Here is a 16,361-nt window from a genome sequence, read left to right on the forward strand (position 1 = left end):
TATAGCAATGTAGTAACTGGCAAATCCTCAACACTCGCCAGGTTATTGCCAGAAATGAAACTCTTTTTTTCCCCTCAGACGCCATGCTCTATCTCTTGATGAATTTAGGTAAATGTAAAAGTTTGCGTTTTCAAATGGCTATTTAATTTTATGTAATGATGTGTACATGATTTCTTTAAAAAAAAAAAAAATCCAAGTCCTCTCACTGTTGACACACAAGTTGCTTTCTTTCTTGCTTTTAAGGAACAATAATCTTGTATTAATTTGAAATGTAGCTTCTGCCAAGATCTATTCCCCAATTTTATGCAAACTAAACTTGTCGCTGTACTGCTATGTGTTGGTGAAAGGTAGGGGCAGGGAGGTGGGGGGGGAGGGGGTGTGTGCGCGTGCGCGCGCATGTCCATGTATGCCTGAATGTGTGTGTGCGCATGTACATGTTTGTGTGGGAATGGGATGTGCAGAGTTGAGGTTGAGGATTGGAATTAAATGTCTATTGATATCTTTGGACATTCTGAAGGTCACCCCTTTTTGTCATTCTACTGATTTACAGAGGCAACAGACACACCAATCCTGGTACAGCCCTCGTCTGCCACGGAGACCACGCAGCTGACGGCAGACTCGCACCCCAGCTACCACACCGACAAGCTAAACTGAGCCCCAGCAAGTGACCGCATTGTTCTCCAGACACAACCGTGAAGGGAAGGAAGTCATTGAGGAGGCCAACTCTCCGCTGGGTTTATGTGCTTTAGAAACAGGGGCGGGCGACTCATAGGACCAGTCTTTGTCTCCACCCTTCCACACACTCATCCATTCAAGCCTTTTTTTGTTTCACCTAAAACCACATTCACCAAACTCCTGCCAAGGTTTTTGTAATCCTTTAGAATCGTTTTCCCTTTCTGCATTGTGTCCGACGTTCCGCCTCTGTTGTTCTCATCCTCCTCACTGTGTCCAGCCTCAGATTGTTATATTCCCTGTTGCTGTCCTGGCTCGGGGATGGGCCCTGCCTGTTTTGTCCTGCTTAGTCTTGCTCAGGCATAAATCTTAACCCTCACACCTGATTACACCCACATTTGTCCCTTCTTTCTGGGTCTCCTGTTGTGAGTTATTATTGCCGTATTTTCCCCTTTTACTACGGTTCAATTTTTAGTGGTGATTCCCTCATGTGAGTCCTGCCCTGTTGGTCTTCTATCTTTGTGGTAATTGACATGTGTCCTTATCCTATCTCTCCTTACTCCCTTTACCATCTTCGCTTACCTATCTCATCATGTCTTTAGGGTGTTGCTCCCCGTCTCTTCCCCTCCAATTCCCGACATCATGTCTCAGGGTGTCATTCCAGCCTATGCTGCCCACTTGACATAGTTCCTGTCTCTTTTGCCCATCCTTTCTTGGCACTCTGACTCAAGGTGATTACAACCTGTGTTGCCCTCTTAATGTCCTGTCTCTGGGCTGATTTGTGCCCGAGCTGCTGGCCTACCCTTCCTTGGTGTCCTTTGTCGGGGCCATTTCTGCACCTCGTTCCCCTTTGACGCGCTTTCTTGGGGATGTTCGAGCATGGTGTCACATTGGCACCCTGCCATAGAGGGCATCTTCTCGCATGCAGTACTGATGTTCGGTTTTGCTGAGGTTTTGTTCTTCGTTTTGTTCCCCTGCTCTAATTCCTGACCATTTTTACATTGACTCGGCCTCTTGCAAAGCATGTGTGCGTTTAGCTGTGTCTCTGTGCTGTGTATGTACTGAGGAGTTGTTTAAGCTGGAGACATTTCAGTGTAAGAACAGTAGTGTCTGCTTTTTCCTTGCTCTGCCTCTTAAACAGGGGAGATTTCCCAGAGAATGCCATAGCCTGGGCATGCCTCTAAAAGTGCTTACCCCTTAAAGGGATAGTCAAGCCACAGTTTAATTTAAAATTCTCGCATTTACCCTTTTGACGATCATCCTTATTGTTGTTTTTGAATGACGTGTTTTACTACAGTATGTCTTTTTATGTTTAGTGTATATGAAGCTCAGTTTTATTTTTAATAGACTTTCCCATCTCGATGAACGTAACATTGGAGAGTTCTCATCTCTCTGGTGGGTCAGGTCTATAGTCCCTGCGGTGCAGCTGTAGTCTGGATTAGGGCATACACAGGGCCCCAGTCCTGAATATCACATCAGGAATGCATTGGCTCATGAAAGTCAGGCCAGTCAGTCTGGAACTGTTCAGGAAGCTACCACTCCTCACTTCTACCTCTGCAATTTCTTTCTGTCTATTAGAAAGCACAGCCGGAAGTCCGTCGACGGTATGGGGATCGTAGTGCAGTGGTTCCTTGAAAAAGCATGCACATGCTCATCTTCGTAGTGTAGGCAAGCGCCATAGACGTACATGCTGAACCAAATTAATTTCAGAAGATTTCCATACATGGCAGGGCCTCCAAATTCAATGAGACATAGTCTATCATTTGGCAAGGACTTTAGTGGCAAAAACTTTGTCACATTTCATTCTGGGACTCGGAGCATTACATCAAGGCAGACAGAACTACATATCCCGGAATGTCTGTGAGCCAAGGAGGGATTTAAACTATCTAACTTGGGTTCGCATAAGAGAACATGATACTCCAACCCATCGTCTGACGCATTCCCATCTGAGTTTTTGACTTGTGTTTAACTGCACTGCTGAAGAGACAAGCACTCTATTTTCTGGTAATAGCCATTTATTTGTGTCCCATTAAAATGGCTTCCATGCTCTTTATTCCTCTAGCCACTGTACATGTTGGTTAAATGAAGCAATATTTGTTAGCATAATTTAAGGATAAGTCATTAGAGTGTCACAACTTTCATTGTAAAAAGCATAGAGCAGTGTTCTTCTATTTCAAATTAGGCAACTATATCTATATTTGCCTATTTTTGAAAAGGAAAATATATAAAATAAATAAATGAGTTACTGAAACTTCTTCAGAGGGCATAGGAAAGGGTTTTTATCGCGATGCTCAGACACAAAAGCTTACGACGGTCAAGTGAGTTTTTAGAATAGGTAGAGAAGTTCATAGTACAGCATCCAGGAAGGAACATTCTGTATCCTTCAAAAAAGCTCGAAGGCACTTCTTCAGGAAAGCCGAAGAGCTGACTGCCTTTTGGCCTCACACACAGTGTTCCATATTTCAAGAATCTTTTATTTCTCTTGTATCCCATGTGGGCTGATCTAATTTTCTGAACAAAAAGAAGACTGACAGTTTATTCGGCACCACGCTGACCCTACTCTCCCTTGGTACTGTGAACTTTGTGCTACCTGGATGTTCAGAGAACTTAAAGGTGCTATATATTGCCCTATCTGTTGGCTGCTAAAGTTTTCAGAGTGTGGAAGTCTGGTTTGGACAGTATGGGCATAACTGTCTTCTCTAGAAACAGAAAGAGATGGCTGTGCTTCGGAAGTTTGACTGGTGTAAATTTACAGCAACATCATCTCATGAACTCCAATTTGCGCTAATCATTTTTGTACTGGGCAGTGTTTGTACTGTGGATACTGGTGAAGGTGTTATCCTCTACTCCCTCTCTGTCTTCTTCCAGCAATGATAAATCCTTTTAGGATCTACAACTTTGAAGCAAATGCCAAAAATCCAGGCAGTCCTTTTTGGACAAGACAATCAAGGGTAACATCCTTTCCCCTAGCCCTGGTGCCATGGGAAAACCGATAGACCTGCTCACAAGGTTTGTTGGTAAAATTTTTTACTCTTTACTCGTCAAGACTGTACCAGTCAGAGGGTGAGACAAGCCTGTTAACATTTAGGCTGTAAAGACCATCGCGTCTTTTTTCTACCATAAGTACGCTAGCCCTGGTGGTGTGACCAGATATATTTTGGTCAACACTGTTTACAGCTAACCTTGGACACCTTTAGATAGAATATATCGCGCTACCTTTTTAGAGGCGTCTTTTGCTCTCACTTAGGATGCATAATAATTTGAATAGGATTCATTCTCAGAGCTCCTCTTACCTCAGTAGACTGGTCAGCTGTTGCATCTTTCTTGGAACCATTGATTACTAAATAATTATTTTCCTTTACCCCCTCTTTTAACAAAAGCCTGAAGCAGGAGTGGGCAACTCTTTTAATTTGGGTGGGTAGTTTTTGGGGAGCTTCCAACCTTTGCATTTTCACGAACCTTAACAAAATCCCATCTTCCAACATACCCTCAAATTATCTCTTTCAACTCTGCACCTTTTCAAGGACAAGCCCGTACAGTCGAAGTAGCCCCAAACTGCCTTTATTTGACCATAACATAAGATAATTGCTTTTGCTTGTTACTTTGTCAATATTTTTTCTGCAGTATAACAAAGGGCATATTTCTTGCCTTTATGGTCCATTGGAAGGGCAGTTTCGAGTCTTTCTAGTTCCATGGACTCATCCCATTTAGGTTGGTCCTAGCTTTCAATTATTTTTACTAACTCTAGAGTGGAGTTTGATGGAGCCAAGGGGAATAACTACCACTATTAATAAAGCTACTGGGTTATAAAGGGCCTGCCCTCTGTCAGTAGTGCTCTTGTATGCTCCTCCGGGCACACGGAAGTAGTCTGCATTGAGTTGGCCGAGATGAGACTGTTTGAAGGACCAGTTTGCAGGAAGAGACACCGAAGTAACTGCTCTAGAAGGGTGGGCGTATAGATTGTTGCATCAGAATGCAACCACAGAATGCAGATTGGGTGGGAGCTGCGCAGAGAAAAAAGCTGTAGGGGAGCCATTCCTACTGTGCTGCCACCGTAGGCATTGCATGGCATTGAGGCGGGCTGGTTGTTTTGGTATAACACTTAAAAAATCATTATGAGAACCATACTCTAGTCTAATGACCTGCTAATGAAGAACAGTTACTCACTGCCCGTTATGCCGACTGGCATGTAGGGCATCGATGAAGCACCTCCACTTCTGTGTTTTAGGCAGTTTCTGTGTGGTGCTCGGGTGTTCTTCAGGGTCTTAATTTTTGTTTCCGCTGTTTGCCTTTAGGCGTTCTTTGGCCTGCCTCTCTTCTGTTTGCCTTCTGGGGTCAAGTGAGAGCGGTTCTTGTGATGGAGTGTTTTTCTTTTCTTATGGTGTTTCCCATCCATCTGCATCTTTTTCTCATAATGATGGTGTCCTTTATTGCTTGTATCTGGTGAGCAGTTCCTCGTTGGAAATGGTTCGCGGCCAGAAAATCTGCAAGATTCTTTTCAGATTACTGGTTTGGAAGGCTGACATTTTGGTGATGTCGCATTTCATCAGCTTGCTGTTGGTGCTGTACTGAGATGACCTCAACACATACAACGAGATCCATGAGAAACGTTCCAATTGTTCTTTCAAAGTGAGCTGTAAAATCTGGGGCAATATTCCATAGTTTAATAATTACGGAAATCAAATGTGACCCATTCAGGAGAACTGAAGTTACATTTCTATTTTGTCTGAAAACTAACTTTCATGCCATTGTTGTAGCTTTAAAGTTCCTGAATTAATTCATGATTCTTTTACCTTCCTCCTTTGTTCTACTTCATTTGTGCATAAATAATCTACTCATCAAGGAAACCTTGCAGTTTTTCCTCAGCTCCTTGTAGAAACAAAGTTAATGTGTAAGCTAACTCTTAGTTAAGAGTGCAAGTTTCTGAATTCATTGTGTGAAGGACTCGTGTGACAGCAGATGAGGTCTGTCAGGTGGTTACAAGGAAGCAGCGTGTTCTTTGTTTCCCTTCTTTCAATCACAATTCTATTTTTAGGATCACTGATGGTAGCATGTTCGCAGTCCTATTGCCTGCCAAAGTTCTCCCACTGATCTGCTTCTAGGATATGTAAAAAGCATAACTTACCATTCAAAATTAGTTATCTTTCTACTATTGTGAGAATATCTTCATACACTTTTCCTTCAGGCAAATAAAAAATAATCTTCATCTGAAGGAAGGGGAGCATAGGATCAGGATAAGAATTGTAACATTCCTATCCCAGTAGTAAGGGCGGTAAAATGTGATTTATATCGGCTTCTTGTTTTCTTGAAGCTAATGACATGCCTGGTCTTTTTAGTATGGGCTGGTGTAGCTAAGCAGTGGATGCGCCTGGGACTCTGCTAAATCCACCTGCTTAATTCCTCTCCATCAGAGTCTGGTTTTCATCGCAACAAATGTTAAAATCTGGTTTGAAATTAAATACTTTTGAAAACTACTAAAAATAGTAGTTGATTGATAGGTAATCTGATGGACCCAAGTCTTTCAAATCATGTAGTTAAGTTGGAAATTAGTCAGAAAAAAATCGTAGTTTAGTTGAGAATGTCAACTGACTGTTATACCCCTTGAAGATCTGTTTGTTACATAGGAAAATTGTGCTTCACCCCCATGCAGTCTGAAATCATATATATCTAGAAGTTAGTGTTTATAGTTCGAAAACTGCATTATTGTACAAACCCTGCATTATTGTACTAGCCTACGTGTTCAGCAGGATCATATCACTGACATTTCGTATAGTTGGCCTCCAGTATTAAACCCCATGCTCCTGTTGAGGTCTCACCAGTGATGCCTCCTATGGTATTACCGTTTCCTTTAAGTTGCTGGTTCTCTTATTCCCTGTGAACCCAGCTTTCCTCTGGGGATCCCCTTAGGAAAACATTTCGATGCTGCTCAGAGCTGCTTGAAGTTAGCTTGTTTTTAAGGAAATCTTCAGATACCCCCCATTAGCCAGTGACTGAAAGACTAGTGGTGACAGGACAAGAACTGTGACGTGTCTGGTGTCAGCCAGAGTCTGCCACAGCCCTAGTTATCTCTTAAGACCTCTGACTTGGTGTTGAAGTCACTAGATCTTTTTGAGGCAGAGTACCACAGCCCTACCGCATTGTGAGAGCATGTTCCAAATGAGAAATGTTAAGATCTGTGCGACTTCAACTTAAAAACCTGAACCATTGCAGTGTATTGCACACAAAACTATGAAGGAACTGTGCCATAACTGGCACTTCATCAGGACCTCAATCAAGTGTAAAGATGCTAATGTCATTAGTTTCGTTTTTGTTATTTTGTATGTAGTTTAGATTAGACATTGTAGCCCATCTGTTTAGCTTTGCTGTTTGTTAATACCACAGCAGGTGATGGTCCTCCTGCTTGAGATGTAGCAGCTGTAGGTTATTGCTTTAGGAACAGGGGATGGAGTCATTCCGAACATTATTGTATCAGTAAATCCTTGGATGAGGCTCCAATGTACTGTTAGACTAGCAGGATTGTGTGGGAACCGTGGCATATGATATGGCGGTTGCAGGTTCACAAGCTTTGTCAACTTATCAGAAAGCTACACTGGATCTCTCCCTCCCAGCTCCAGCAAGTGTGCTGTCTGCACTGTTCCCCAGTTAGGTTTCACATGCGCAAGGATTCCTTGACCACATTCAGTCACTCATTTCTTTGTTTATAAAGATGCTTTTGAAGCGTTAACTCGAATTAAATTTTTTCTTGGCACTTGAATTAAACGTGCGAAGCATCCACAAATGTTTTTAAGTGGAGACTGCTTCACTTGGTAATGTGATGTCATCACCTGTGCCCTTCCAAAATCAAGTACCAAATGCATATTTACTGATATTGTCGCATATGTAGAGACATCAACACTGACATTGATGGCTCGTGATGACTCCCAGGCCTTTGTAGTTTTACCTTTCCTCACCTGTTGCAGCACTATACGATCTGCTTGGTCTTAGTCTTTCTCTTCCACTACTTGCTCTCCTGTCCTACATATCTACACCAAATAAATTTACATGCAGTTAAACTAAGAGGGAATTATTTACATAGTCCGTGTTTATCCTGAAAATCAGGCATGGCTCTGGCCCTGATGAAAATAAGAAAATTGAATTTTTCATGCAATTTCTCAATTTTGAAACTCGTTCAGCTCCAAGTCAAAGTTTATAATAAGGCACCTAATCAAAAAACATAAATGTAAGGCCCACAAAAGAGTGAGGAAAGCGAAAGTAAAGCCAGAAATCTCCTTTCCGATGGTTCAATTCACTGAACCAATCATAATAATCAAAGTGGCTAGAATGATTTAAAGACACACCATTTTAAGGACACTTATTGCCTGAGTATAACGCCATTGGTCCATTAGAAGAGTACCAGTGCAGACCAGTCACTAGCCAGTGAGAGAGGTGCCTTTGGTAGAAGACCTCATAGTGTGTACAGAGAGTTATTTGAGAAAGGATGTTTGGGGTTGGGGTGTGGCAGTGATCTAAGTAATCAAAATGTAGCCTTTTTGTTTGCCTCTTTCACTCAATGTTTATCTGAGTGTGCTACCAGGCAGCCCAAGTATGAGAGATGTATTTTAGGAGAAGGTGACATTTCCTTCGGAGATACCATCCCTGCTGATTAGGATTGTCACAGGGTGTGTATCTGTATCCAGTGTCTATCTTGATGGTTCAGTGCACAGATTCTGAATCTGTGCACTGAGACTCATCCAGAATTTATAAAAGAATGCAGGAAAAGAGCATTATTTTAAGCATCACGTTTAACTTGTGCTTGTTCAGCATCGCTCAAGCTCCTTTCCTGCTGACAACAACTGCCTTTGCTTATGATTTGGGGTTGTTTTACTATCATTTGACACTTAGAGGTGTTTATCTTTCCTAAAAAAGGCCCTTTCTGGAAGAATCTGTTAAGGATTTCTATTTCTGGAGCTGTGGTGGGATGGATCAACCACATCATAACATAATGAATAAAACCAGAACATGACCACAGCTGGCAAAGAATTATGGGCGTAATTCACAAATAGTCTTGTAGATGTACACTCGTATGTGAGTGTAGATTTCCTACAATCTGGGATTCCATGAAGCTTCCAGGAATCCACCTAGATAGCTCTGCCAGGTGCAAGCTTCCATGCGGATTTGTTGAAAAGTCTTATGGCATTCCAATCAGGATCCAGGCCTGATGTTCGGAAAACTCTCCTCCCGGGAATAGGATCCCTTCTGTAAATGCGCATTTTTTTTCCTCTTCAAGGAATCAGTTTTTCCCTGTGGAGAAACCACCTTCCACTATGTGGAGGGGATTTATTCCCCTTCCCACCCCAGAAAACTGTTTACATCAGCACTGGGCTGGAGTAAAAATCTAACCGTTTCCAGACTAGTTTTAGCGAATATCCACAAATGTAATTGATTTGGGTGTTCCACAACTTCCAAGGCTAACCAGACTTTGAGATGCCTTGTAACACCATTCATTATACCCACTCCTCAAGTTTGATGTACAGGTGTAGAGAACTCCATTATCATGGCGGAGATCTCCACACTATTAAATGGGATTACCCCTGCCATGAATCTCTGCAAATTCCTATCAGTCATAAAATACATGTAAATTCGATTATAAATTGGGTGTATGACCAAATTAGCCTTTGAGTAGGGCTTTGGTGTTTAATCTTTTGAGCCAGATTATTTTTTTTAATTTACGAGCTCGACTCAAACTGGTAGACCCTAGGGCCTGGGACTAATGCTTACAGTGACCACACATTTGTTTTACAATACTTACTTGCAGAGGGCACAGAAATAAGCAGCCAGAGCTTTCCCGTGGAGTGGATTTACACACATTCAATTCCTGCTCTTTTGTCCAGAGCTTGATACAAGTACTCAGCCAATTTTGACCTAAAATAGAGCAAAGTGAATAATGAGCCTGCAGTTTGGTGGAGTAAAGGAGCCAGGATTAAAATAAGGGGTTAGGTGTTTTTTCAGCTTTCATAAAGTCTTATGGAGAAGTTTGCAACTTCCCAAGGTTATAAACATTGACACTTTGCCACCCGGTGCATAGAAAAATATGCAAACTGTAAACTTGCTGAGAATAATTCTGCAAACATTTATCATTCTGCATAAAAAAGTTTTGCAATAGTTAACATGCATAGAAAACATCTGCATGCATTTTGCAGTTTAGCTTTGTAGAAGTAGATCAAAAATATTTGTAAATGGTGTAAAGTGTCTCACAGTATGGAATAAGTTTCACGTGGGAAAAGGTAAAATGGAAACCTCAGAACTTATACAAAGGGTGTAATTTTGGAACTTTACAAAACTACAGTCACAAAAAACTTAGCATACTCCTAATTAAAATTCTGGTTTCCTCCTTTCACTGCCTATTGCTGAGCCACTTTGCCAGAGAAGTGGCAACATGCTCTTGATAAAAGATTCTTGGGACCTACATTTTAGATTTGTTTTCTAGTTCATAGGCATTCTGATCAATAGTTTACTCCTTAAACAAAGTTTAGAGGTGTATAGATAGCGACAGCAGGCACTGTTGGGCCCATCTATTCTGTTTCCACGCCTGCTGTAACTCTGTAGTCCTTTTGTCTGTATATCTCTACCTTATACTTGCGTCACCTCCTTACGTTTTGTAACAGCCTTTGAATCGTGCATGATCTTTCACCCTCTCACCTACCCCTCCTTTTTTTTTTTTTTACCAGCCATCCTCCTTAAGGTGATTTCCCCTTATTTAATGCTTTGCCTCTGTTGTGGAATTCCTGGCAATCACTAGTCACCAGGAGGTCTATGTTGGAATCTGAGAACAGGGCGGTTCAGCCAGAAGTATGGACATTTCACCTCGATTGGCTCTGGGAGAGCTTTGTAACCTCGGTGAAAGCATTATTTAAATATAGAAGTACATATTTGATATTGGGCGGTTGCTTAGAGGTAGAAAGTTGTCGTAGTGCTGCTGGTTGTAATTTTATGATGTACTGTAATCTGGAATACCTGAATCCGGTCATAAAAAGACATTTAATGACGGGGATAGGAGAGAGAAATTCCAAGATATAGGATACTGTCCCCTTATTCAATTATTTATCACAAAAATGTAGCCTGCAGCCTATGATCAAAAAGACTTCCTAATTGAAAAAAAGATGTTTACAAAAAAAGGTAACCCACGGAAAACCTCTATAGTGTTGGTAAAGACCCTCACCCTTTCTATAAGTGGCATGCTTCATCATTGGGTCTCATCCTGGTTCCTATAAACAAGGACAGGCTCAACCATATTCCATACACCCAGGTGTCCCTTTAATAGCTGGTGTCCATGGTATAGATTAAAACAGTTGGCTAAAACATGTTGACTCTAGAAACCGTATAGAGTCATTATAACCCATTGACCCCCCACATCTGTTTATATCTATACCATGAACACCCTTTATTGAAGGGATACTTGGGTGTTACTAAGATATTTTAATCTCGGAAGACCCTGAAAGAAAAAAAAATGCCCAGTTCCCCCTTGAGTATGGTTTTTAGCATCCAGGATGAAACCCAATGATGAAGCATCCCACTAATAGCATATGTGAGAGTCTGTATTAAAAACGATAGACTTTTCCCGTTGGCTACCTTGCTTTGTTTTAATTTTGATTCCGTTCGGAAGTCTTTTTGATCATAGGTTGTAGGATACTTTTGTGTGATGAAGTACTGTAATCTGGGCAAGTTCACGATTTTTCTGGCCCCGGAGGCAGTGACATTTTCTCATACTGTCCCCTGGCAATGGGACCACATATATAATGCTTTTCGGGTCTACCTGAAGCCCCACTGTTAATTTCAAACTAGGCTGATGATTTTCGTTGCTTTAATGTAGCACTGCTCCTAAAGGTCACAAAAAGAAAGATTTGGTGCTACAGACTGTAAGAAAAAAAAAGAAAATAGGTGAAACTTAAATAGTCTGGTCTGGATGTGATTTGGCACTCGCTTTCTTAAATATTGCTTTTGTTTTAGGTTTAAGGATATTGTCCATTTGGAAACTACCCCAGCTGTCAAATGTGCATATGTAAGTTGACTGGTCCATGCAGACCCAATATGTCTTATGTTGTGAGGATTGTGGCCAAATGCTCCACCCAATTACACTCACTCTGATTCATATCCATTTCTTTTTACCTCTGTTTCTCGTCAGTCGTCTAGCATCCCTCCACTTGCTGCTCTTGACACACCAGCACTCCTGTCTGCAGATAATGTTTTATTTACTAGCCCGGCAGCTGTGTCTTAGATTTTCAGAATTATTTTTCAGAATTCATTACCAGTACTGCACAATCATATCCTGACCTGGTTACCAGAGTGCATTGCCTGATCAAGCTAACGTATTGAAAACTAGTTCCCAGAATGCATTTTCTGAGTAGAAGATCATCCTTAAAACTAGTTTCTAGAATGCATTGCATGAACAAGCAGTCCCATTCAAAAGTATCTCCATTCTGTATGCAAGTGATTATGTACAGAACTAATTCCCAGAATGATGTTGTCCAAGCAAGCTATCTCATGCTTGCTTTGTAAAAGCAATGCAATATTCTCTGATCCGTGGAAATATGTTTAAATTGCAAACAGGAATGGGACCTGTGTCATCAGGTGCTCCACAGACTTTTAAGCCAAACATATATTTTGGTAGGGACATGCGGGAGCTATCATGTATTTATGTGTATTTGTTGTTTAAAAATAATCATGTTTGCAGATAAATTATTTGTTCATCCAACGTGACCAAGGAACTGCCAAGTGGACTCTGGGGTGGTTCTGTTGTGGTATGATTGAGAGATCATGTCTGTATGTGGGTGCCTATGAGGTCAGTAACTGAGTGATCTTGGCCCCAGCTTTTTTTTTGTGTCTTGCAAATTTTGTCTTGGCATGGCAACGTATTCCTTCTTCAAGTCAGCTGTTCCCTGACCTCAAGTGATCCCTTCTCCTGAAAGACCGATTCTGATGCCTGGGTTCTGCAGCCTGACCTGATAGGTAGTCTCAGAACATGAATGAATTTTGGATTTGCACTAACAGCAAAGGACACCGAGCATATTAAAGGAAAAAGTGTCCATTTGAACCAGTTAGCAGGTGTCACCACAATCAACGCATCAAACACAATCAAAAGCAGTTTTGCGCTAATTAGATCTCCTTCTTTGTAAAGGACCGTAGTTTAACTGTACTGTGGATGTCTGAGGTCTGTGGTTACTACTGAACTCCTATGTACATAATGTTTAACACAGAGCAGAACCATTTTTTGTGTTTTTAGCATGGCCAGTTATATACCGTATGTCTGAATATAAACTTTGAGAAAATCACACACAAAAAAAAATGTTAAATTATCTGAACCAATGTTGTAAAATAAATGTTTTAAATGCAGGAACATACCTATCTTTCCAATTTACTCTGCAATTCATAGTTCTGCTTCCTGTGGTGCATGTTGCAAAATGGCTTCTTTGGTGTGGTGAATGTGTGCGAGTTACTTTTGAAATTGCTGTGTATGTGGAGATGAAAAATCCCAGATGGCTCATAATATTTTGGCACAGAGTAAGGAATGTGGATGAAGCTGCAATAATTTTTTCAAGGGAGTCCTGACAAAGTTGTATGTTTTATTTTTCATGACCTGCCATATTTTGTGAAAATGTATGCAACTTTTTATTTGAAGTTTCCTTACAGAAGCTATCATTTTGATTGTGTTTTGTGTTTTTTAAAATAATTTTTTATTGGGAGAGTTCATCACTTAACATAATCATCAATCACATAAAAAAAGAGTAATTACATCATTACAATCTTTTAAAGCCGATTTTAGCAAATTGATTTAGAAAAATGCAATATATTAAACTCACGCCCTCGCAGCTTGAACAAGAAAATCCATAATTGTTCATTGCACATATTATCAATAAAGCCTCCTAATCTTTTAAGAATTTCCAATAAGATCCTGATCTTAGGCATATCTCTTTTCAGATTCCCTTATTCTACATATTTTGGACTACTGTTGTTGAAATTTTGGAGCGTCTTCAGACCACCACTTTTGAAGAATTAATGATCTGGCTATTAAAACAATAATATATAGTCTCTTTTTTTGTAGAAGGCCAATATTTAGATTAGATCAGTACCCCAAGACCACTGTCTGAACATCTAATAAGTGTTCTAATTCTAATGTGCAAGAACAGTACTGATCAGACTCTTCCTAGAACTTTCTTAATATTGAACAGCTCTATATAAAATGGGTCCTATACCCCCTCCCTCCACAGAACACCTAAAACTATTTGCAGAAATGTGAGGGTTAAATTCATGGAGAAGGGGCGGAGTTCTGTTACACAGCCACTTGGTTTAAAATTAGATTAGCCGCCAATGCATCCCCTTTGATAGGGAGAAATTGAAATAATTTATTTTATCCTAAGTTATAGCAGAAATCTGAAGATTTTCTTTAGACTGCCATTATCGCGCACCTTCTTGAAGAGCTTAGCATCCCTGTTTTTGCGTAAGAGAAAACCCACCTACTTGTAGAGCTACAAGTCCTAGATTCAATCAAGTCCTCTTCTAGCTCCAAAGTTGCCAATATACCTCTGGGCTCTATATCCCGTAAAAAAATGTCTAATCTTAATAAAAGACCACTGCATCGCTGCTTTAAAGTAATTAATGCTAGGCTCAACGTCCCTCCAGTTCTTACAATTGTATGCATCTATAAAATCCCATATTGTACGATACCCATTGCTCTCCTACCTAGAAGTAAAGTTTTTTTCTAAAAGGAGTTGATTCCCAATATATATATCTGTCAATTAAGTCGCTCCATTAATATAAGGAATATTATAATGCCTAAACATTTGCTGCTTATGCTTAATGGTCCACTGTAGAATCTTATATCTCACTTTTTTTTGGGAACTTGCCTGAGGCACAAAAAATCCACAATTTCATACTCCTGAAAGATCAATTCTAAAAAATAAAAAATTATCAACACATTAACACCAGGGGACTTGAAAAACCTATATGTAGTATGTGCGAATTTGCAAAGTAATATTCTTTCAAGTCGTGAAGAGCGAGCCCTCCTTCTTTCACTGGCCTGCATAATGTATGTATTGCAGTAGCGCAGCCCGTCCCCTGCCAAAGTTGGGGGGGGCGGACCGGGCCAGAGGAGAGGTGGGAAGGGTTTGGGGGCCAAAAAAATAAATTCAACTTACCTTTCCGCCGCTGTGTCCTGCGAATCGCCTTGTCTTCTGATCCTGGGCACACTAATCCTGAAGCTACTCTTGCGTGAGAGCAGTTTCAGGATTGGCCGGAGCGCTGGCAACTTGCGCTCCCAGGCAGACTGGGAGCCCGTGCCTGCTTTCTCCAGCCTCAGCAACGCAGCTGGGGCTGGAGAGAGCTTCACTGTGCATGAGGGGTTTGGCCAGCCTGAGACAGCCGGCCAAACACCATGCGCAGTGAAGGGAGTGCCCACTACTCACCCAACAGCAGTGTCATCTCGCCCCCAAGTCTCCTCGGAGTCCTGGGGGTGGTCCAAGGTATTAAAATAAAATGATAATAAAACCGGTTTAAAACCCTTTTTAGTATCTTTTTATTTCTGCTGGTAGCATGTGGGGCGGCGCTTCTCCGCCCTAATCGAGTGGTGCCCCTGATCTATTGCTAATCTATGCATTTTGTTAGCCCATAAAAAAGCTGAAAAATGCCCTGCAGCTCTTTAAACAAGCATTTGCAGTGTAATCGGTCTCGCCTTTGGGACCTTATATGTATTTAGCTATGCAGCACATTAGCCGGGGTGCTGAAACATCTACTGTTTTTTAACATGGAGGGAAAATAAGCACCAAACTGCGTGAAACGCCAGGTTTGGGAACACATGGAGAGAAATATTGCCTTTCAGCAGGCAAGAAGGATGTGTGCACACCCTCAGGCGGTAGCGGAAGGAACCGGGGGTAAGAGAAGGCCTGGGGAGGATGTTTGCCTAGGCGAGACCTAAAAAGGAAAGAGAAATAGTTAACCATTTAGTGGCTGATTTGTACATAATGAAATCAGAGAACTTTGATAAATCACAGCTTCTGCGCTTCAATTGTTTGATCTTAGGCAAAAAATTTATTTCATCAAAACTCCCTTTGTTTTCATTATGGCTATGAAAGCACTTTCAAATATGTGAGTTCAGAATACCAACTGTGCAAAAACCTATTGTGTTTGATTTAATAGACTATAATATTACTCTGTTTTCATGGCAACGGTGCTTCTTAGTTAACTAAAGGTTCATGTTTTAAAACTCTTTTAATAAGTACTTCTTAGTGCAATGCTATGTATAAAGGCATAATAATACTTCCACATGTTAGGCACTTTTTTATTTTCAAGAGGCTATCCTATTTTACATGATGTGTGTTGTATGATTTACATAGGTAGCATTTTCAGGGCTCGGTTCGTGCACGGGCTCTAAGAGCCGAGACAGACCCTTGGTTCGGTTCTCCCGATTAATTTGTTTGATCTCTCACCTGTGATGTGGTGTAACCCACTCAGTTAGCTTTTATTTACGTCGTTGTAATTTTGTCAAGAGCAATCAGCCACCAGAGGTCTATGTTCGGTTGCGAGGATTGCACAGAAACATGACGCGCGGTGACGTCGGTGCAGCGCTATCATGGTCCTGCGGGGTCCCTGCAGCGCTAACATGCTCCTGTTGTGTCCGCAGAGTATCCTACCCCGTGTGCAGACACTGCACTGTGCTC

The 16,361-nt window shown here is 41.2% G+C and overlaps 1 protein-coding gene across 2 annotated transcripts in view; it reads left to right on the forward strand.

Annotated features, from left to right (window-relative positions):
* Positions 1-13,049, forward strand: part of DNAJC5 (DnaJ heat shock protein family (Hsp40) member C5) — a 234,187-nt gene extending 221,138 nt beyond the window's left edge. For both annotated transcript variants that reach the window (XM_085619651.1, XM_085619650.1), the window contains one exon: positions 551-13,049. In XM_085619651.1, coding sequence (XP_085475777.1) covers positions 551-654 — 104 coding nt within the window. In that variant the 3' untranslated portion in view covers positions 655-13,049. The remainder of the gene's footprint in view (positions 1-550) is intronic.
* Positions 13,050-16,361: the final 3,312 nt, after the last annotated feature.

This window comes from Triturus cristatus, chromosome 7 (assembly GCF_964204655.1).
Source record: "Triturus cristatus chromosome 7, aTriCri1.1, whole genome shotgun sequence".
Classification (NCBI taxonomy): Eukaryota; Metazoa; Chordata; class Amphibia; order Caudata; family Salamandridae; genus Triturus; species Triturus cristatus.